Source organism: Acomys minous (genome assembly GCF_964271855.1).
Source record: "Acomys minous genome assembly, chromosome: 5".
Taxonomy (NCBI): Eukaryota; Metazoa; Chordata; class Mammalia; order Rodentia; family Muridae; genus Acomys; species Acomys minous.
In genome coordinates, this window is record NC_140494.1 from 105,730,887 (window position 1) to 105,753,960 (window position 23,074).

A 23,074-nucleotide genomic window follows, 5' to 3' on the forward strand; every position below is an offset into this window, starting at 1 on the left:
GGCCAAAGAGACGGTGACCGAGTGGAGGCGGGAGCCTCTCTGAGGAGTTAACCGGGAAGAGTCAAGGCCATGGCAGTCCGAGGGAGAAGAGCCACGATGGGTGTTTAGAGGCCGGAACCGAAATGGTCCTTTCCGAGGACGCTATGAAGGACGAGGGCCCACTGCCTGGGGTGCCTGGTGGCGGAGACCACGAGGACTCGAGGCGCGGGAGCCCCCACAGCCCGCACGGGCCTGTGGCAGAAGCCGCCGGCGAGCATCGGGCGAGCGCCCCGAGCTCGCCCTCCTGGTCCACAAGCCGCAGGCCCAGCCGCTGATTGGCTGCGGCGCCGGGCGGAAGTGATGTCGCTGTCAGTGGCTCCTCCGGCTCCGGGGAAAGCCGAGAGTTTCCGCAGGGAGGCGGCGGCGGCGGCAGTGGCAGCAGCAGCAGCAGCAGCTACAGCAGCAGCACCGGAGGAGGCTGTGGGTGAGTTGCGAGTAAGTGTAAGGGACTGTACCTCAGAAATCCGGGTGGCCCTGGACTGGGGGCGGTCGGTATCTGGGGAGGAGGCGCTGCTGCGTTGAGGGTACCTTGGGTCCTGGCGTGGGCGACCCCAGCGAGACTGGGCCTCCTGGTCTTAGGTTCCGGACAGCAAAGGTCCTAATGAGAGGGGCGCATTGCACAGAGCAACCAAGGGCGCGCGGGGCGGGATGGGGCGCATCCCTGACACTAGTACTTTGTACAGGAACTTGAGCCGGTGAAGTTGCTTGAAGGACAGTGGCTTAAGAGCAGGAGAGGTGCCCTTCTATCTTAATCACTAGATGCTGTTTTGATAGGCCAAGCAGTTGAAGGAGATTGGTGTCTACTATCAGAAAGTGCTTAAGATTTCTTCCCCGGACGCCTGAGAATAAGTGCTGCTATGTCTCTGGGCGACAGAAAAGGCTCGGTTTCTCTTCCAGAAGTCTCTGGTGGAACCCACAGAGACTGTAGGAGCCTGCCTGGGTGGATGGCTGCTATCCAACCAGATTGTGGTTTTAGTTCTGTGCAGACTAGGGAAGACACCTGGGTATCTTGGGACAATCAAAGCATCTCAGGGGCAGGGAGGAGTGTAAGAGGAAATATGTCCAGGAATTTACGACATGATGGCCCACACCTGTTAGAAGAGCCGCAAATGGATGGAAGTCAGAGGATCATGAGTTCTCAGCCAGCCTTTATTATATAAAGAAATCTTGTTTAAGTCAGGCAGTGCTGGCGCACACCTTTAATCCCAGCACTTGGAAGGCAGAGGCAGGCAGATCTCTTGAGTGCCAGGCTAGCCTCATATACAGAGTAAGTTCCAGGGCAGCCAGGGCCACACAGAAAAACCTTGTCTCAAAGAAGGAAAAAGACAGCTGGGCGGTGGTGGTTCCCGCCTTTAATCCCAGCACTGGGGAGGCAGAGGCAGGTGGATCGATGTGAGTTCAAGGCCAGCCTGGTTTACAAAGCGAGAAAGCGAGTCCAGGACAGCCAAGGCTACACAGAGAAACTCTGTCTTGAAAAACCAAAAGAAAAAAAGAAAAGAAAAAGACACTTGGGAGGCAGAGGCAGGCAGATCTCAGTGAGTCTGAGGCCAGCCTGGTCTACAAAGAGAGTCCAGGACAGCCAGGGCTCTGTGTAACAGAGAAACCCTATCTGGAAAAGAAAGAAAGAAAGAAAGAAAGAAAGAAAGAAAGAAAGAAAGAAAGAAAAGAAATCCTGATTAAAAAACAAAAACAGCCAAAACACTAAGAATGTAACATTTATATAATTCTTGATTGTGTCACGGTTCTTCTTGCCATAGGTAATCTATTGTATATAGGTGTAATAATATAAACATATATGTACAAAAATAAAATAATTTTTTAAAAACAAAATCAAGGAATAAGGGTGAAAACTACATTAGTGTTAGATTTTGCAAGAGGAGTGTTAGGTGGCAGAAGTTCCCTCCCTTTCCAAGGGCTTTTTGGTAAAACAATCTTTTCTAGAATGTTTTAAGTTGACACCAGCTGAGTATATGTCTGGGTGAACGCAGTAGACAGTAGTGACTTTTAAAGGAGCTGAGCTGAGGCCCCATGTGTGCCTTGTCCCTGTCCTCACAGCTGTCTGCTAGTTCTAATTTGGCAGTTTCCTCTGGGTGGTTGTAAACAGGCCTGTGCCCTCGCAGAAAAGCCAGCTTGGTGAGACAGGGACAGCTCTTTAGTCCCTCTTGCTGGTCATTTCCCCTCTCCCACTTAACCATATGCATTTATGCCTGTTAAGTATTATTCTCATTATCTGGCTTTCTACCTAATGTCCCTGCCTGGGCTGCTAGGGGCTGGGTTGCCAGTTGATGGAGAATGCTAACACTTGAGTCCTGCTGGGCCCTTAGAGAAGCCAATGAGAAGAGAGCAGCAAGATAGGTCAAGATAGGGTATCTGGGTTTTGTATTGATGTGGCCGTATTCTCATGGATCTCTTCCAGTCTGTGACCTATTTTAGGTCCCTGGAAATGATACTTAACACTGATCACTGGTCAGTCCTAGCCTTCACTGTAGCTTCTGCTTTGCTGGCTTTGATGGGATGCTTTTTCTTTTTTCCTTCTGTTCTTGGGGCCCACAGGTCTGCAGCTGTGTTCCCAGTCAGCACTGCTCACAGTGAAGGTGCCACTTCCCTCCAGTTTCACAAAATGAGTGTGGTGTGGTTACCCAGACCAGGACCTAAACTTCACCAAGAGCCCAGGTGGGAATGGGGCCCCACTGTGGGACTCAGAAGTCAGCTAAGGAAAAGATTTATGTTGTCTCTAAATAAAAGGCAGATGGAGCCAGGTGTGGTGGTTCATGCCTGTAATCCCAGGCAGAGGCAGGCAGATCTCTGTGAGTTTGAGGCCAGCCTGGAACTACATAGTGAGTTCCAGGACAGCCAGAGCTACATAGTGAGATCATATCAAATGATCATCATCATCCCAGCACTCGGGAGGCAGAGACAGACGATTGTTCTAAGTTTGAGGCCAGCCTGGTCTACAAAGTGAGTCCAGGACAGCCAAGGCTACATAGAGAAATCCTGTCTCAAAACAAAAACAAAAACAAAAAAAGAGGGTGGTGGGTCCTGATATTGTCAGTCATGGGGAGTGACATGTACTTTGAGCACCTGAGTGAGTAGCCTGAAGCCCATGGGCACCTGGATGGTCCACCATGCCTTGGGAGGTCATCCACGGGGGTTAGCCCTGGCTCATACTCCACCTAGGAGCTAACATTTTGACTGGAGACAAATGTAACTGATAAGAGAGGGAGAGAGGATATGATCATCAAATGACTAATCACTTAAAGAGGTGGTTTGGACTTTCCAAGGGGAACAGGCTGACACACCACAGTCACTCTCTGAGATCCCTGCAGTTATTGGATCTTTCTATGCTGATGTCCTTTCCCTTTGTCTGCAGCCTGCTGTTCTGATGCCGAAAGGGAGGCAAAAAGTCCCACGCTTGGATGCCCCCCTGGGCCTGCCCATCTGCCTCTGTCTGGAATTAGCTGGACTCTTTTTTCTGGTTCCCTGGGTCATGGGCCTGTCAGAGGCAGGTGGGCTTGACACCTTGCATGCAGGGGGGCTAAGCTGGGCCGTGCATCTGGACAGCCTAGAAGGTGAGAGGAAAGAAGAAAGTCTTACACAACAGGCAGATGCTGTGGCCCAGGCAGCAGGGCTGGTGAACGCTGGGCGCATTGGAGAGCTCCAGGGCCACTACCTCTTGGTCCAGCCAGCTGGGCACAGGCAAGCCATGGAGGTGGAGGCCATGCGGCAGCAAGCAGAAGCTGTGTTAGCCAAGCATGAAGCCGTGCGCTGGCACTCTGAGCAAAGGCTGCTGAAGCGGGCTAAGCGCAGCATCCACTTCAATGATCCCAAGTATCCTCAGCAGTGGCACCTGGTAAGTGCAGCTCAGATGGACAGGGTCTGTCCTGGCGCCTTTTGACGGAGGCTTTCTCCCACTGCCCTGTGCTTGGCCTGTGGGGTATGTCTGTGGACTGGGAGTGCAGTTTGCTCTTAGCCCATACCTTCCCTCTCTGCCGTGAAGAGCAGTGCTGTGCTGAGGGTGTATGCACTCACTGCAGCTATTCTGCCTGAGCTATTCCAGCATGAACCTTTAAGGCTGAGTTGCTTCACTTTCACTGTATCCCACCTCTGAAATGGAGAGTGAAGCATTACATACTCACAGAGTTACCATTAAGATAAAGGAGGTGTGTCTGAAGCATTTAGAAAAGTGTCTTAGCACATAGCAGACCCTGTGCTGTCTGGGCTAACTGCTAACCTTAATGATAATTACCACTTAGCCCTAGCCACCGTGTCACCCTGAGGTGTCCACAAGTGACGCCCAACTTTCTTGGAGACCAAGGAATGCAGGGGCAGGACTCTAACGTGTCTTCTGGGCTGTATTCACCACCAGCCTGTTGGTCTATAGCCTCTGTTTGGTTCTTTGGTGGAAGCCGAGGGAAAGGGTGGCTTTAACTTGTCTCTAGGCTGAGCTGTATGTCGCTGGATTTCTCTGCCTCCTACAGAATAATCGGCGGAGCCCAGGCAGAGACATCAATGTGACAGGTGTGTGGGAGCGAAATGTAACTGGTCGAGGGGTGACAGTGGTGGTGGTGGACGATGGAGTGGAGCACACCATCCAGGACATTGCACCCAACTATGTGAGTGGCCTGGAATGACCCCTTGCTGCCACGTTGCTCGGTCTCCTCGGTGTTCCCGCCCTTTTGTTCCCTTTCCTCGAAGGCACTGAGCCAAGACAAACAGCCTAGGAGGCCGGTAGTGCTGTTCTACTTCACTTCTCAGTTAGCTTAGGCCCAGAAGTTGACTTTAGTCTATAGCAAGATCAATCCCAGGCAACACTTCCTGCTTCCTGTAGTTGCTACTCCTTCCCTGGGGAGCAAGGAGTGGCCTTATTGGTTCTGAAAACTTCTGGGTAAGGTGTGACCTTTAGAAAGTCTGAAATCTCTTTTATCTTGGGTTTCCCCCAAGCAGTAGGTACAGTACTATACCAGGCAAGAGAATAGTTTGCTTTAAAAACCTTGACCTTTCTCAGTTCTTCCCCAGTGTCCTTGGCTCATACCTTATAACCTTGTTTGCTCAAGGCGATGGACTTGCTACACTGACTTAGAAGTAGAAACTCCCAGTTCCTTGTTCGCCCTGATGGTTAGGACCTGACTCCTTCTAACCAGTAAGAGACCACGTGTTGACCCCTCAATGTTTCAGAGCCCAGAGGGTAGCTACGACCTCAACTCTAATGACCCAGATCCTATGCCCCACCCCGATGCGGAGAACGGTAACCACCATGGGACCCGGTGTGCAGGAGAAATTGCGGCTGTGCCCAACAACAGCTTCTGTGCGGTGGGCGTGGCCTATGGGAGCCGGATAGCAGGTAACTCATGCTTCCCTATCCTTGGGAAGCTCCTGGGACACAGTGGTCGTTCTCTACCCTCTTCCCCATTCTGAAATGTATTTTTCCTACCCTCAGTGTGTATAGCCTAGAGTAAGGAGTAGGAGCATAACAGGTGAATTAACTCACTGAGTTTTCAAGGCTGTGGGATTTCAAATAGGATATTTTGTTTGTTTTTCTTTTCTTTTTTTAAGATTTATTTATTTATTATTATGTATACAGTGCTCTGCCTGCATGTATACCTACACTCCCAGAAGAGGGCATCAGATCACATTATAGATAATTGTTAGCCACCATGTGGTTGCTGGGAATTGAACTCAGGACCTTTGGAAGAGTAGTCAGTGCCCTTAACCTCTGAGCCATCTCTCCAGCTCCCTGTTTGTTTTTCAAGACAGGGTTTCTCTGTGTAGCCTTGGCTGTCCTGAACTGTAGACCAGGCTGGCCTCGAATTCACAGCGATCCGCCTGCCTCTGCCTCCCAAGTGCTGGGATTAAATGCGTGGGCCACTACCACCTGGCTTCAAATAAGATTTTTAACAACAGTGTTTATTTTATAGTATAAAACGTGTTAACATGAAAATGCTCATGTTGTGGGCTGGAGGTCTCAAGTTGCAGCTGCTCATCTCCTTCCTGTTTCTGATCATATCTGTGCTCACCAGTGACCCACACCACTGCAGCAACTCTTTCAGCTTGACTATGCTCTGCCAGTGTCTTCATCAGTTTGCCTTCCATGACTCCACATCTATGGCGGCTGCTCTCTCAGTGCCCCCTCTCCAGTCCCCTGCTGTATTCTCTTAAGAGAGCCTAGTCTCCAGCTGGAAGTGCTTATGTGGTTCTTTCATCTCTCAGTCTTGTGGGTGACGGGGAAAGGATGAGCACTCCCCTGCATCCTGAGCAATGCCTGGGAACCTACAGCCCCAACAGGCTGGCTGTAATCCTCACAGTCTCCAGCAGGGGGCCTCAGCACTCTGTAAATCTCTATTTGTCCTTCCCACACTGTGGCCCACTCCATTTTAGAGGAAGAACTTGGGCATCACTGGGGATAGCAAAGGTAATGAGTACTAGTCACTTAATTCCTTTATTGTACCAAGCACCAGGCTAGGTGTTTCACATGAGATGCCAAGCTAAGAGGGGGAATCTTGGATTACCTTTATTCTAGCCCAGTGCTGCCCTCAGGATCATTAGATCTGAGTTCAAACACTTGGTAGACATGGTGGTACATACCTACCTGTCCATAATTCCAGAATTTGAGAAGTAGAGGCAGGAGGAGTAGGGGTTTAAGATCATCCTCTGCTAGGTAGTAAGTTTAAGGCAAGCCTATATGTTGGCTAAGACCCTGTCTTTTAAAATAGAGCAGGGTTGGCTGGGCATGGTGGCACACACCTTTAATCCCAGCACTTGAGAGACAGAGGCAGGAGGATCTCTGTGAGTTTGTGGGCAGCCTGGTCTACAGAGAGAGTTCCAGAACAGCTAGAACTGTTACACAGAGAAACCCTATCTCAAAAAACCAAAAAATAAAATAAAATAGAGCCAGGCATGGTGGCACACGCCTTTAATCCCAGCCCTCAGAAAACAGAGGCAGGCAGATTTCCAAGAGGTCAGCCTGGTCAATAGAGCAAGTTCTAGGACAGCCGGGATTACACAGAGAAACCCTATCTTAAAAAACAAAAATAAATAAATAAATAACCAAAAAAAACACCCCAAACGTTTTTACACTAGTAATACTTGTATATGGTATAAAAATCCAAAGTACAAAAGAAGGGTTTGATATATAGTTCATACCATGCAAGCATGAAGACCTGAGTTCAACCCCTAGCACCCATGAAAGTAATTGGCCAGCCCTGGGTCCCAAGCCCTGGGTCAAAAACAGCAAGAGTTCTGAAGAATGATATCTGAGGTAGACCTTTTGCCTGCACACACACACATATATGTTCATCTGCACACTAATGCATGTATACCCCCACACATGTAGCTGTGAAACTTGTGCACATGAAAGTGCAAAAGAACATAGAAGCATGAGCTCCAGTCATGCCACCCCACCCCCTGGCGCCCTGCGTGGGGAGTGAGCACATTTCTAGTTCAGTATCAGTGAGGAGCTGGCGTGCCTTCAATGCCTAGGTATCCGCGTGCTGGACGGACCACTCACAGACAGTATGGAGGCTGTGGCATTCAACAAGCACTATCAGATCAATGACATCTACAGCTGCAGGTAAGGAGAGGACTGCTGCAGGTGAGAGGCCCTGGGGCGGATCTTTCAACAGAAGCATAGCAAAAACGCTGCCTCCAGCCTAGCCAGGGGTTCCCCGGTTAGACTCAGCTAATAAGGCCATTCTTCCTCTTTTGTCTAGATCCCCAGCTCCTGGGCGCTCAGTCTTAAACTTCTGTCACTCCCGTGATCAGATTGCCCCTACATTCCTGCATTTTTTGTGTAGACCAAGTTAGCCTCGAACTCACAGAGATCCATCTGCATCTGCCTCCAGAGTGCTGGGATTATAGGCGTGCCTCACCACCACTGGAGGCAGCACACACCTTTAATACTCACAGAGGCAGATGGCTCTCTGAATTCAAGGGCATCCTGGTCTACCTAATGAGTTCTAGGATAGTAAGGTACACAGAGAACCTTGTCTTGATGACAACAAAAACAAACAAAACAAGCAAATACTTGGAGTTAGAGAGATGGTTTGCTGACTGAGAGCACTTGATGTTCTTACCGAGGTCCTGGTTTCAGTTCCCAGTAACCATATGGTAGCTCACAACCCTCTGTCACTCCAGTTTGAGGGAATCTGACACTTTGCCTCCTCAGGCACTCCACACATGTACTTATAGGTATGTGTGGACAAAAAATCCATACCCATAAGTTTTAATTAATAAAGAAAAATCCAAAAACTTACACAAACTGAACTTCTCTCTTCAAGCTTAGTGGTAGTTCTGTAGATAACAGGATGACCCTGTCCCTGGTCCACTGTGTATCCTCTGCTTCCCTGGGACCTGAGGAAGCATAGGCAGAATAGAGTCCTAAATTGGGACGGTTCCAAATAAGAGCCTTAGCATACACTTCCATTTTCCTCATTGGAAAAAAATGGACCCTTGACACCATGGGTCTTTTAACCATGGGGTTCCATTGGGAGAAGAGTAGAAGCCGCAGGCAGAAGAGTGCTTGGTAGTCACACTCAGGAGGCAGAAGCAGGTGGGTCGCTGTAAGTTCAGGGCCAGCCATAGCTACACAGATAAACTCCTCCTCAAAAAACTAAAAAAAGAGGAGGGAGAGGCAGAGGAGGAGGAAAGAAGAGGGTTTTGGTAAGATAGGGAGACCCTCGGTGGGTAGCTCCAACTCAGTTCTACCCTTTCCTTTTCGTATCTCAACAGCTGGGGCCCAGATGATGATGGGAAGACAGTGGATGGTCCTCATCAGCTTGGAAAGGTAACTGAGGGGCTTGAAGACCGGGAAACTTTAAGGCCCTCTTTATTCAGTTCTAGAAGATCTACCAACCAAACCCTCGTCCCACCCACCTTCATTATAATGCCACCTTACACCATTTAGCACAGTTGTGCCATGCACCTGTCAAGACAGATTATTTGCCTCACTCGGGACGGGGGCCTGTGGGGCACTGGTGCTCAGAGAAAGGAATGGGGTAACTCCCAACTTGTTTCTCTTGCATCTCATTCTGCATTTTTGTTCCTCTCCCTGCTCTGTCATCTGATAAGCAGAATATATCTGTCAAACACTGTTAATTCTCACTTTTAAAAAAGGATTTATTTATCTGTTTACTATGTGCATTGGTGTTTTGCCTGCATGTATGTATGTGTGAGGATTCTGTTCTCCCGGAACTGGGGTTACAGACAGTTGTGAGCTGCCATGCGGGGCTGGGAACCGAACCTGGATCCTCAGGGTTCCTGTAACTGCTGAGCTACCTCCCCAGCCCAAGCGCTGCTCACTCTTAGCTGTCTCCCCGCTTTATGTCCATGTCTAAATCTTTCTCCCCTTTGCCCAATGTGCTTTCCTTTTTTCTCTTCTTTCTAGAAGTGGGAGAAGAGGGGCTGGTTCAGAAGGTACAGGTTTTTCTTTTCTTTTTTAGTTTTTCGAGACGGGGTTCTCTGTGTAGCCTTGGCTGTCCTGGACTTGCTTTGTAGACCAAGCTGGCCTCGAACTCACAGTGATCTGCCTCCCTCTGCCTCCCCACTGCTGGGATTACAAGCGTGCACCACCATGCCCGGCTCTGGTACAGGTTTTCCTATTATTTCCCTCACTAACAGCCTGACATTTTTGTTCTTCAGGCTGCCTTACAACACGGAGTGATGGCTGGTCGCCAGGGCTTTGGAAGTATCTTCGTGGTTGCCAGTGGTAACGGGGGTCAGCACAATGACAACTGCAACTATGATGGTTATGCCAACTCCATCTACACTGTCACCATAGGTAATGATCTAGACTCTGGGAACGGAGTCAGCGGCTGTGTTTTGCATCTCACTTCATTCTGTTTACTTAAATGTGTAACTATGATCATCTCTTGAGAACCAAATAGTGCTAGCCCAGCTCTTGCAAGCTCTCAGGCCTTCTCTGGGACATGCTCACCCATTCCTCAGAAATTACCCACCTGTCTCCACTACCATTATGACTGGCTTGACCTCCGCTTTGGTCTCTTTCCATGGCCACTGGCTTGAGGCCAGCTCTGCTACCCTTTAACCTAAGGACTCTTGGCTTGCACTCCCAATCATAGAGTTTGTCATTCCATTTATATTATTATTTGCTTAACTCCTCTCAGTGAATCCTCCTCCTTCCTACCCCTTCCATGATGGGGCCTTTTCCACATGGCTCTAATGTCTAATATGACTCACAGTAGATCTTAGTAAATACTAAAAGCAAGTGACTAAGTACAGAGATGGAAGACCTGTGATTTTGCCTTAAACCTATGGGGAGGGTGGTATTGGCAAGAATTCCCTCTGCCCTTTGAGGCTACCTGCCCACATGAGATGAGGGTTGTGGTTACTCTTTCAACTCAGGAGAAACCCATTCCTTCATGATGAAGGCAGCTCTGGTCTCAGGTGCTAGCTATAGGACCTGCTCCTCATGTGACTGCCTGTCTCGATCCTTTGTGCCAGGTGCAGTGGATGAGGAGGGACGGATGCCTTTTTATGCAGAAGAGTGTGCCTCCATGCTGGCAGTCACCTTCAGTGGTGGAGACAAGATGCTGCGGAGCATTGTGAGCACTTCTGGGGCCCTTCTCGTGTGGCGGTCGTGGTCGTGCTTGTGTTGTGGTTCAAGACAAAGGCTCACTCCATAGCCCAGGCTAGCTTGAAACTCATAGTGTGCTTCAGATTGGCCTTGAATTTATGAGCCATCTCCCTGCTTTGGCCTCCCACATGTTGAGATTGCAGGCTTGATGGCACCACACTTGGTGAAACAATTTTTGTTTTTGTTTTTTTGTTTGTTTTTTTCCTCATCTCATTCTTTAAGATAGGGTCTCATATAACCTAGATTGGCCTTGAATTCACTATGGCAATGAGGACGACCTTGAATTCCTGATCCTCCTGCATTGGTGGTTTTGATCTTAAACTTTTAACTTGGTGGTAGGATCCCTGTGGTAGAATTTGGGCTTTTACTACTTTCTATGTGCTGTTCAGTCCTTTTATAAATGCTGACTGCCATGACCACGTTAGGAATAAAAGCAGTGCTTGTCTCAGGGATGCACAGGATGGGAAGGTAGAGCTGGCTTGTAACAGCCTGACCCTGTCCTTCCCTAGAGCTCTGATTAAAGCCAAAGCCTCAGAATGCAATAGGGGAATGGAGAGCTTCTGCCGCCCACACAACTCTTGAAGGACTCAGAGACCTCTGCTGGGCTCCAGCCCAGCCCACGTAAATCAGGCCTCTGGACCACAGTCCAGAGCACCCACCCTGTATGTCCCTCCTGTCACTAGCAGTGTCAAGTAAGAGTAGAAGACACCAGGCCAGAGCTGGACAAGAGCCAGAAGCTTGTCAGCTTTGCCAGTGGCAGATGGGAGGTTCCTGGGGCCATTGGGAATTAAGCAGCTTCATCCTCACACAGAGTCAAGTTCATTTTCCAAAAGGAAAAGTTTGTTATGCCAGTAAATGACTTCTGGTCAACACAGTGTTCCAAGGCTCTGTGCCAGTTGATCCCCACCCCAGGGAGACAGAGAAGGGAGCAGACTCAAGTGAAAAGCAAGAAGCTTGCAGGCAGCCTGGGGTGCTACAGGCCCTGTGGGAGAACAGGAACTTGTTCTCTGTCCCACCTGGCAGAGCTCTTGGAGCCACTCACGCTGCCCCCTGCCAGGGGCCCAGGAAAGCTCTGTAGCAAAATCTCTTTCCCCTCCCAACTCAACTCAGTTTCTCACCCTCACCCCCACCTTCCATCTGAACTATAATTTGTCCAGATTTGAAAAGTGAGTTTACTCAGCCAAGTTCCCATCTTTGGAATGCCCCTGCCTTGGCAACCTCTTGTTGTGTGACCAGGCTGCTGGGTGGAGCTGTGTCTCTGAGGATAAGGGCCAGGGGAATAGGCTTCCCACCGTCTGGCTTCTTGCCCAGGGAGCTTCCTAGATTGTCAGAGTGCTGTGTGATGTTCTTGCCATTATGGGCAAGTTCACACACTTCACATCTGTACTCTAGACCATCGCTGTGAGGCTGTTTCCTTAACAGGAAAAAATCAATTTGCTCTCTGGCACCAATCAGGCTTCCTCTCTCATTGAGACTACAACTTGGAGTGTTTTTCCCTTCCTTTCCTTTGGGGAATGCACAGTGTTTGGGTGAAATTTTCATCTCTTGGCAACTGCTGTAACAGCTGGGGCAGCGAGTGGCGGGTGGGATACAATAGAGAAAGACCCTGGTATCTGACCAAGAAGAGAAGCTAAAAGAAATAAGTACTGGCCTGTACTGGCTTTGTGTGGGAGAGCAGGTTTAGAAGGACTAAACTTTCTGATGTACTTTTGTTGATGGGACATGAAAAGAACTTGATGCCAAACAAATACTGTCTTTTCCCAGTTTTCTTGTCTCATCTGAGGAGAGGGGCTCACAGAAACCCAGCTGAGCAGGAAAGCAACTTGTCCAGTCAGCCAACAGAGCATGGCAGATAGACCGTGTAGGTAGATACTGAAGCTGCAGCAGGCTTCAAGCAGAAGCTGCAATAATATTCTTGGGGAACATGCTCTCTAGGTTCCCACCAGTTACTGTCCCAACTCCAGCTAAAGCCCAGTAGCAGCTCTGGCCACTTCTGGTTAGCTGGGATGTGGAGAGTTGGGTAGAGAAATTGGAAATGAAACGATAAAATTAGAATAGCAGGAATGAAGAAACTTACGTGTACCCACATCCTCTCACATGCCCTGTCTCCTTTTCCTATAGCTGTGCCCCCAAAGTCACTCTTCTGTGTCCATCATCCAGAGACTGATGGGTGGACTCAGAGCTCCTATGCCTGGTCCTCTGTGCATAAGGAAAGTTACAGCTCTAAAGGGGAGGCCACCTGAGAGACTGGTTCTGAGGACTGCCTGTTCCCCTCTTCCAGTGTCTAATCCCTCCCCGCTTCTTATTCCACTTTGTAGGTGACCACTGACTGGGACCTTCAGAAGGGCACTGGCTGCACGGAAGGCCACACAGGGACCTCAGCTGCAGCTCCTCTCGCAGCTGGCATGATAGCCCTCATGCTGCAGGTGCGGCCTTGCCTCACATGGCGGGACATCCAGCACATCATTGTCTTCACGGCCACCCAGGTGAGAGCTGGCAACTGGCTAACAAGTGCCCAACCCCACCACACTCTGGGGTCGGGTATCAGGAGACGCCAGACTGGAAATGTCTCAAATGTCTCCGGGCGGGATATGTAAAGCATGGGTGTGAGGACTCCATCAGTGTTACAGACCTGAGCTCACTCGTCCCACTTCTGCTCAAGCCATTCACCCAAGATGAGCTGTGCAGGGCACTGTCACTTGGGAGCTGGTCCTCTTGGGTCCCTCTAGGGAAAGAAACAAGCCACCCAGATAATGAGATTAGGGAGGGTTTTTTCCTCAGCTTTTTTTGAGAGAATCCACTCCGAGTGGCGTGTATGGGAATGTCTGGGCTGGCTCATTTGGCAGGTGAGCAGGGAACAGAGAGTGAGGGAATGCTGAAGATTCACCGTGCATCTGTTCTTTCAGTATGAGGATCATCATGCAGACTGGCTCACCAATGAGGCTGGCTTCAGCCATAGCCATCAGCATGGGTTTGGCCTGCTCAATGCTTGGAGACTCGTCAATGCAGCCAAGGTGAGTCAGGTGTTAGCCAACAGGACAGCCTGCATAAAGAGACTGAGGGAGCTGGACATGGTGGTGCACCTCTTTAATCTCTTCACTGGGGAGACAAGGGGATCTCTGTGAGTTCGAGGCCAGCCTGGTCTACAGAGAGTGTTCCAGGACAGCCAGGGCTGTGACAGAGAGAAACCCTATCTGGGACGGGGGAGGGAGGGAGGCAGGGAGGCAGGCAGGCAGGCAGGCTGAGGGAAGTACCCAATGCCTAAACACTGCCTGGCATTTTTTAGGCTCTTGACCACTTTAGCCCTCATCCTGGCTAATAGTGATCTTATCGGTGAAGAACAGAAGTTCTCAAACTCTTAGAGAATGTAAGGAGAACTGAAAAGGACTGGGTGCTTTCAGTGCTTCTGGTTTCCCCTTCACTTCTGCACATGGTCATTGCTCAGATTCCTTAACATTTGGGATACAGAAGAAGAATCCCAAGTGAAGGAATATGATGACAGAAAAGCTAGAGTTGGACCTTAAAGATCTCACTGAGTGTGTGTGTGTGTGTTTGTTAATTGCTCTCCCTACTTTTCTTGAACAGATCTGGACATCTGTCCCTTACTTAGCCTCCTATGTCAGCCCCGTGCTGAAAGAAAATAAGGCTGTTCCGCGGTCCCCTCACTCTCTGGAGGTGCTATGGAATGGTAAGCCTTCAGGAAAAGGTTAATGTTAGGGCCAGGCTTTAGGTGGGTGATGGGGAAGCTAAGCTAAGCTCATCCTCCCTGCCCAGTTCTCCCCCTTCCTTCAGGAGCTGAGCAGCAGCCAAACCTGTGGCGTTTTCTTTGACCATTTTAGGGCATGTTGCTGCTTCTGAGTTGGCTGGCCCCTGGCTGCTTAAGAAGACCTTTCTCCTGAGTTCCTAATAGTAAAAAGGAACTGTGAGCAATGGGCTAGGAAGGCAGTGGGTGGATGAGGGTGGGGCTTGGGGAGCCTCAGCTGGAGTTGAAAGAAGTTCCTGTGCCTGTGATGCTAAGAACTTGTCAAAGAACCCTGCCCAGCCCAGTGGCCTCAGCATGAAGGAAAGGAATAGCCCTGCCCAGCCCAGTGGCCTCTGCAAGGAGGAGAGGAATGCATGGCTCGGTTCTGTCTCCTCCAGAGAAAGCCAGATGCCGTCTCTTAGGGGGTGGGACAGAGGCGTAAGTGTAGGTCCTCTGGGCTAGAGCTGTGCACTATCTTCTTTTGTTGTTTTAGTTTGGGTTGGGTTGGTTTTTCGAGACAGAACTTTTCTGTGTAGCCCTGGCTGTCCTGGACTTGCTTTGTAGACTAGGCTGGCCTCGAACTCACAGAGATCTGCATGCCTCTCTCTGCTTCCCTGAGTGCTGGGATTAAAGGGGTTGTTTTGTTGCCTGTGAAAGAACCCAGTGCCTCATAAGCTAAGCGCTATGAAGCTATACCGCAGCCTCTCTGTATGCACATTTCCCAGTTGTTCCTACCCTTAGCCCCATGGGCCAGGTTTTTTCCCTTGAGAAATTTTGACAAGCAGAGTTATTTGCTACTTTTTGTCAATATTGGGGTGTATAGTGCTTCATGCTGATATCAGGACTCCATTTCTATCTTTCTGTGTCCCTTGAAAGTGCTCAAACTAGAGACACTCAAACTAGGAGAAGGGATGACCAAAGGAGGGGCCTTGGGTGGGAGGATAGGCAGCCTCTCTCCATGGAGGCTTCAGTGAGAAACATGGCCCTGAACATACCCTCATGCCAGCTTCCCTGTGCGTGGAAGGAGACTAGGGCCTGGGGAACATATTTCTCTGTAAAAAAGTATGCTGTCTTAGGAAGGGCAGAAGACATACCCGGGAATGTGATTCTGAGAAGCCCCTGGCCCTCATATACTGTCTTGGAGATTGTGGGCTTTTTAACCTTTACTCCATCTAAAGTTGTTTCCTGTCTCTTCTGTCAGATGAGCAAGTGAACTTCTCAGGGTCAGAGACCTCTCCAGCTTTGTTATCCTCTGCTTGACCCCTTAAAGTGCTGCAAGATATTTGATCCCATTGTGAACTGTAAAACCCTTAAAGTCTCACATCCTCCATAGGTATTGGGCAACTGGCAATTGCCTATTGGTCACTAGAAAACATAAGAGGGGCGTGGGCTGGACAGATGGCTCAGAGGTTCACTGACTGTTCTTCCAGAGGTCCTGAGTTCAATTCCCAGCAACCACATGGTTGCTCACAACCATCTATAATGAGATCTGGTGTCCTCCTCTGGCTTGCAGGCACACATGCATGTAGAATACTGTATAAATAATAGATAAATGAATCTGAAAGAAAGAAAAGAAAACATAAGAAGAAAGTGAAGAGAGCAAGGTGCAGAGGTAGGAGGCCCGAGATCCAGGAGTCTGGCTTGTGGAGTCCTTCACCAGGTGCTAAGCAGGCCTGCCCACTTCAGAAGCCAGGGAAAGACTTCTTGCCCTGAGTATATTCAGCCCTCAATAGATAAAACAACAGAACAGGAAATATGAGCCTGAAGGCCTGGTTTGATAGTGGTTTGGTGGTCAAAAGAGTGAACTCCCATGGTATAGACAGTCCCAGACAGTCTAGAGACCCCATCCCCTACCAGTCTCGATGGTCCAGACACCTCATCCCAGACAGCCACAATTGATCAGGCACTTTATAGTCCTTAGAGCCACAGAAAGCCCAGACCCTGTCCACTAGAGCCACTCAGTCTTCAAGCAAAATCAGGCATGGGGCTGGATACAAAGTTTCTTAAGAGGCAGAGGGAAGGGGAGCAGGAAGACAACGTCTGTAATCCTAGCCCTCCCGTTTCAGAGGATCACTGCAAATTCAACTGGGTTTATGTGGTAAGTTCCAGGCGAGCCAGGACTGCAAAGGGAAACCCTGATTATAAAAGGAGGCAGGCAGAAGGAGCTGAGCATCTAGACAGTAGCAGAAGAGATGAAATAACTTTAAAGGGTCCAGAGCACTGTTAACCAGGACTTTTAGCCATAATGAAGGTGTCCAGATGTGTGCAGCTGTTGAGTCTGCCAAACATTTCAAATGTAGCTGTGTGACCAAGGAACTGAACCTCCCCCCACCCCCAGACAGGGTTTCTCCCTCTAGCCCTGGGCTGCCTGGCTGTCCTGGCTCTGTGGACCTTCCTCTGCCTCCCAATTGCATTTAGTTACAGTGAATTTTTATTTAAGCAGCAGGGCAACCCAAGAGCAAAATAGGCTTGCATTTCTTCCCACTGAAAGTTAGTGAGGAGAAAACACCTCACACTGGTTCTGAAATCCCGTTCAGGCCGGAGACTCTGTAGGAGATTACAGGACATCCACTTGCACCTTTCCTCCCCAGCTTCGGGCCACCTCGGTCTCTCCTGCTTGTCTTCTAGCTGAGTCCCTACCTCCCTTCAAGACTCTGGATTTGTGTGTAGTCCCTCCTTCCCTCACTCCCTCCTCGCTTTCCTATTGTAATTAAACCCAGGTTCTTGTTCTTGCTAGGTAAGTACTCTACTGAGAATATTCCCAACATACTTTTTTGTGTGCCCTTTTTTGGTACCATTCAGGGACAAGTTGGTAGCCTATCTTCTGAGCCTTCTTGCTACTCTGACCCTAGAGATAGGTTAGCCAGTCTGATCCCTCACGCTCCACTGGCCTCTGGCCTCCCTCCCTGCCCAAGGCTCCTATTTTCTTTGTGTACTGGAAACGCTAGAACCATGAGTGTCTTCTGGGATGTATTCTGTGAGTCTTTGTCCCCACCCACAGCCCCATTTCCTCCCTCATCAGAGTTGCTGTGTTGTTTGACTTCAGCTACCTCCTCTACATACAAGTCTTCCACTTATGTCTTATTCTGATCCCTCGTGAAATAAATAGGAAGGATAGAGATTATCATAGCTTCCACCAGATTATGGAAACAAGAAAGCAGCTTCGTATCTATCTTCTGGATAGAATATGAAAGGTTAAAAAGGAAAAAAAAAAACTTGCTGAAGACAGTAATAACGGTAATATGTGAGATAGGAAGATGACCAGTTTCTTAGGGTTTCTAGTGCTGTTAAAAACACCATGGCCAAGCCAGCATTTGGGAGGCAGAGGCAGGCAGATCTCTGAGTTCAAGGACAGCCAGGGCTACATAGAAAGACCTTGCCTCGAAAAACAAAAAACAGCCGGGCGTGGTGGTGCACACCTTTAATCCTAGCACTTGGGAGGCAGAGGCAGGCGGATTGATGTGAGTTCGAGGCCAGCCTGGTCTACAAAGCGAGTCCAGGGCAGCCAAGGCTACACAGAGAGACCCTGTCTCAAAAAAAAAAGTGCTTGGCGTGGTGGCGCACTCCTTTAATCCCAGTACTCAGGAGGTAGAGGCAGGCAGACCGCTGTGAGTTTAAGGCCAGCCCAGTCTACAAAGTGAGTCCAGGACAGAGAAACTTGAAAAAACAAAACAAAACAAAATAAATAATATTAAGATTTAGCCTGTTGGTGTGTTGAATTTTGCAAAATAGTGAACAAGAAAATCTCATGTACTCCTTCCCCAGTGTTAATGTTATATAATTTTAATACTCTATCAAAGCTAAGAACTTGATGTTGGTACAATCCATAGAACTTGATCAGGTTCACTGGTTTTGCGTGCACTCAGCATCTGTGTTTCTATGTATGTGTAGCTCTACGATTGATTATGTTCATACTTGTGTAAACACTACCAGAATCAGCATCTGAACTGCGCTATCACACGACTCCTTTGTGTTACCTCTGTGGTCACATGATCTCCTTTCCCATCCCTGACACCCGGGAGTAATTCTGCAGTATAAATCCTTTTTTGAGATTAGCTTTTGTATTCTGCATAACTTTTTGTTGTTGTTTTGTTTTTGTTTTTTGAGACAGGGTTTCTCTGTGTAGCCTGTTACTCTGTGGCTGTCCTAGACTCACTTTGTAGACTAGGCTGTCCTTGAACCCACAGCGATCTGCCTGCCTCTGCCTCCGCCTCCCAAGTGCTGGGATTCAAGGCATGCGCCACCACACCCGGCTTGCATAACTTTTTTGAAGGGTATACAGACTAGTAGCTTTATAAATTATATTGTATTGTCTTCCATACAGGAGAATTGCTTGTTTACCTCTCTTTTTAGTGTCATCCCCCTTGTAGAATGCCTTCTGCTAGTCTGAGTTGATTTCCTCATTTAGCATACCTCACTGCTCTGTGCTTCAGCTCATCTGATATGCCCCATATCGGTTATGCATGTCATGTATCAGTTTGTGTTTGCAAGAAAAGGTAGAGACTCTGCACACATCTCTTTGTATTCCCTGCATCTCATACAGTGCCCTGAAATGTGCTAAGTGCACAGTGGATGGTTTGGGTGGATGAATGGTGAGGTTCGTATATCATCTTGGCCATGTTGTCTCCCTAGCTAGAACCTAAGCTAGATGGGAACTTGGCTACAGCACTGCATTCCACTTGCTAAAGTACATTGTGCTATTGATGTTTGTATGTGGCTTTGGTACTTGTGTACCTTTGTATGTGTTGGGATGAAATGAGGGCGTAAGTGTTTATGGGCTGGTTTCCCAGCTGCCCAGCCTGACTTCCTATAGTCAGCAGGATGGACCTGGAGATGTCGGGGCTGAAGACCCTGGAACATGTGGCAGTGACAGTCTCCATCACTCATCCTCGACGTGGCAGCTTAGAACTGAAACTGTTTTGTCCCAGTGGCATGATGTCTTTGATCGGCGCGCCCCGCAGCATGGACTCGTATGTACACCTGCCCTAGCCTCCTGACTGTCTTCATAATAAGGCTTCTCAAGCACACACTGACACCGTCCTAAGAAACTGGACCGCTGGTTGTCTTTAGCAGCTGGAAGCCATTGACCATGCTTTATTTACTCAAGTATCTATAACATACTTGGCATTATACTCTGCATGCCTTTTTCCTAATCCTGAGGAAAGCTAAGTGTAGTGCTATGGTGGCTATAGTTCAGTACTGGGGAGGCTGGTAAGACAGGAGGATCATGAGTTTGACACTGGCCCAGGCTATCGAGCAAAATCCAGCTGGCTCAGTTGTAGACACTTGTTCAGCATGCTGACTCACTGCCTAGTAAGGCGGAGAAGGAGCAGCACGCACTGTAACCCCAACACTCAAGTTGCAAGGGTGGAAGAGGAAGAAATTCAAGACCAGCCTGAGCATGCCTTTAATCCCAGGCAGAGGCAAGCGGATTGCTGTGAGTTCAAGGACAGTCTAGTCTACAAAGAGGAGAGTCCAGGACAACCAAGGCTACCCAGAGAAACCCTGTCTCGAAAAACCAAAAAAAAAAAGAAACTTAGATCTGTAGGATTCTCAGCCCTGTGCTTTCTCCATTGGCCTTTGCTATACAACAGGACAAAACTTTCTCCTACCCTGAGATCCCAAGAGCAGGGTGGCACATCCTTCCAAATGCCTATAGTTCCTTTCATGTTACTGATTGTGCTAGGCCATGCATGTGTTCTGTTTTGCTCTTTGCCAGGGATCCTAATGGCTTCAACGACTGGACCTTTTCCACTGTGCGATGCTGGGGGGAAAGAGCAAGAGGCGTCTACAGACTGGTTATCAGGGATGTAGGTGAGCCTTCTCACACTACCTTATCCCCCTTGAGTCTCACACCACCTACAGGAAGTAGTCCATGGGTGATAGGTAGGGATGCTGTTGGTGAACAGCACATGCCAAGAAGTATGTCCTCTCCTAAAAGTAGGCATTGTCCCTAAAACTGCTCATTTATACTGCTGCTATATTCCTTGGAGAAGTGACTGATGCATTTTTCCTCAGGATAGCAACAAAAATTCCTTCTTGAAACCACATTTCAAGCCCTTTCACATATAACCATCCTTCGGCCAGTCCTGATAGGCAGGTAAGGGCAGGACAAATTTTCACCATTTTGCTTTTAAAGAAAACTGAGGTTCTTAGTCTTGAAGTGAGTTGTATAGGATCATGGTAGCAGTGAAAGTCACAACAGCAAACATATTGAATAACTGCAGTATTAACACTTGACTGGCAGCTTTTAAGCTTTTAATTTGTTTTTTGTTTTTTAATTTGATTTTTTGAGACGGGGTTTCTCTGTATAGTCTTGGCTGTCCTGGACTCACTCTGTAGACTAGGCTGGCCTCGAACTCACAGCGATCCGCCTGCCTCTGCCTCCCAAGTGCTGGGATTAAAGGCGTGTGCCACCACGCCCGGCTGAGCTTTTAATTTGATAGGACTTTTTTCCCCCTTTGAAGGAAATTCCAGGTGAAACCCCTGAGTATGGGAGGCAAAAGCAAAACACTGCTTTTCATATGCCCTTCAAACCTTTCTGTTCTGTCCCTAGGGTGCCTGGTGAGGTACTTCTGCAGAGCCCTTGGGTTCTGTGGGACACAAACTATGGCACACAATGTGGTCTGAATCCCCTTGGGTGGCTGGGTAGGCCAGGCTCTGCTGTTGTGCACGGCCAACAGTGCCCAGTTTAACAGGCTACCGGCTTACTACCCTAGGAGATGAGCCGCTCCAGGTGGGCATCCTCCGGCAGTGGCAGCTGACCCTGTACGGCTCCATATGGAGTCCAGTAGACATCAAGGACAGACAAAGGTAGGTGTGGCCACATCCATCAGAGGAAAGAGGGAGATGGCTCTTGAGAGGTGGGGAAGAGGTGCCACTGTGGGAGCCCACCCTCCTTCTGAACCCCAACTGTGCTTCAGGCTTAGGCCAAGGGATAGAGTTGTGTACTGGGAAGCCATGGTACTCCTGTCCTCTCTACCTTGGGGCTCCCCTCAAACATTTCAGCTACAAGATGGGGGGAAATAGTATAGGTACCATGTTAGTAGTGTATCCTTGTCTCTTTTCTTCCTGTAGTCTGATAGAAAGTGCTATGAGTGGAAAATACCTGCATGATGGCTTCACTCTGCCTTGCCCACCTGGGCTGAAAATTCCTGAGGAAGATGGGTACACCATTACCCCTAACACACTCAAGGTACAGAGCCTGAAACTCCAGCCATAGCTGGTAGGCCTTCCTAAGGGATACTCCAGATGAACCGAGGAGTGAGAGACTTGGACAGGAATTCCTAGCATCACTCCTAGCCGGTTAGCCTCCTCCTTGCGGACAGTACGTGTATGTAAGGAAGATCAGGGCAGTGGTTGGGTTGGGAAAGGTCGTCCCAGAAGGGAGAGACTGCCCAGGCTTATGCTTCTGGGCTACAGCTTGTCACTAACCCATGGTGTTTTCTTCCAGACCCTGGTGCTGGTGGGCTGCTTCAGTGTCTTCTGGACCATTTACTACATGCTAGAAGTGTGCCTGAGCCAGAGGAGCATGGCCTCCACCCACTGCTGCAGGAGGGGACGCTGGCCCCCACGGAGCCAGAACTCCAGAGAGGTGGGGACAGAGCTAGAATCGGTGCCGCTGTGCAACAGCAAGGAGGTAGATGGAGTGGATTCAGAGAACGGGGGCTGCACCACTGCCTCTGGCTTCCTGGCCCCAGAGGTGCTCGGTGAGGGGGACCGAAATCTATCCCTGAGCAATAAGAATGGCTTGGACTGTCCTCAGCACCATCCTCCAGATCTGCTGCAGGGGAAGGCTGGCCAGATCTGCTGACCCCAAGGCCCAGCGTCCTCCATGTGCAACAGGCTCTTCCTAAAACTGCTGATGAGGCTTTCAATCATGGATGCTCAGGAGAGAAAGTGGTCCTGATAGTGACATCTGGAACCCAAAGCCTCTGAAGGAGGATGAGGGCCATCTTAAGTGCAGTGGTAAAGGACTGGTGAGCAGGGCTCTTGGAGCTGAGCTTTGCTGAGACCCTTTGGACAAGGGATTTGGCACCCACACCAGGCCGACCTTGATCTCATCCCCCTGGTGACTTAGGCTGTCAGGACATCCTCCCATTCACGAGTTAGACAGGTTCCTGTATACTTAGGAACACTCAACAGAAGCTATCTCTGTACGTAGGGCGCAGAGAAGAGGCTGGCAAGAGCCTGGACATGCCAGCCCTGAAAGCAGCTGCCTTCATTACCCTTTTCTACGTACCAGTTCTAAAGCCAACTCTAACTTGCCCGTGGCCCCTTCACTACCACTCGGCCCTTCCTGCTGAAGGAACGGTGAAGTGCTCCTGAGAGAACTCGGTGCACGTGATTGCCAGAACCCCTGCTGCCTCACTGGGGAAGTTGTCCGGCAGGACTGCAGAGAGCTGAGACACAAGTGTTTTCACAGTCAGCCTGGGAGCCACTGCCTGAGACCGCCCTGTCTTCCTCTGCAAAGTGCTCAGGGAAATGGCCTTCCTTCCAGAGGCCAGCTGTCTGCCTGACTTTTCCTCCATTCTTGGCCTTCTCCCCTTCCCATCTTCTGAGCTCATTGTTTATCTGAATTTTTTAATGCTTAAGATTTGATTTTTACTTTTCAAGCAACATTTTGTTGATTTTTTTTTTCTGCACAGCTTTTCCAAAATAAAAACCAGAAGTATAAAAAAATTTTAACAATTCCACCACCGCCA

General features: G+C 49.2%; 1 protein-coding gene across 2 annotated transcripts; it reads left to right on the forward strand.

Annotated features, from left to right (window-relative positions):
- Window positions 1-21: 21 nt before the first annotated feature.
- On the forward strand, window positions 22-23,051 carry PCSK7 (proprotein convertase subtilisin/kexin type 7). Of its 2 annotated transcripts, none has more exons than XM_084782646.1 (17): window positions 22-474; window positions 2,593-2,712; window positions 3,410-3,889; window positions 4,518-4,652; window positions 5,215-5,380; window positions 7,516-7,606; window positions 8,764-8,818; window positions 9,673-9,811; window positions 10,495-10,595; window positions 12,946-13,113; window positions 13,534-13,641; window positions 14,213-14,315; window positions 19,183-19,339; window positions 20,089-20,183; window positions 21,089-21,182; window positions 21,447-21,564; window positions 21,823-23,051. In XM_084782646.1, the coding sequence occupies exons 3-17, from the start codon at window positions 3,422-3,424 to the stop codon at window positions 22,180-22,182; spliced, it is 2,358 nt and encodes a 785-aa protein (XP_084638772.1). In that variant the 5' UTR covers window positions 22-474; window positions 2,593-2,712; window positions 3,410-3,421; the 3' UTR covers window positions 22,183-23,051. The 2 variants fall into 2 exon arrangements, with proteins under 2 accessions (XP_084638772.1, XP_084638773.1); XM_084782647.1 differs by having other exon boundaries at window positions 22-463.
- Window positions 23,052-23,074: the final 23 nt, after the last annotated feature.

What these genes read in the sequence shown, in the direction of transcription:
- PCSK7 (XM_084782646.1), top strand. Translation starts at nt 3,422, where the DNA reads ATGCCGAAAGGGAGGCAAAAAGTCCCACGCTTGGATGCCCCCCTGGGC. An exon ending in GTCCTCATCAGCTTGGAAAG is followed by an intron (nt 8,819 to 9,672) that starts GTAACTGAGGGG and finishes TTTGTTCTTCAG; the next exon opens with GCTGCCTTACAACACGGAGT. An exon ending in ACTGGTTATCAGGGATGTAG is followed by an intron (nt 20,184 to 21,088) that starts GTGAGCCTTCTC and finishes TTACTACCCTAG; the next exon opens with GAGATGAGCCGCTCCAGGTG.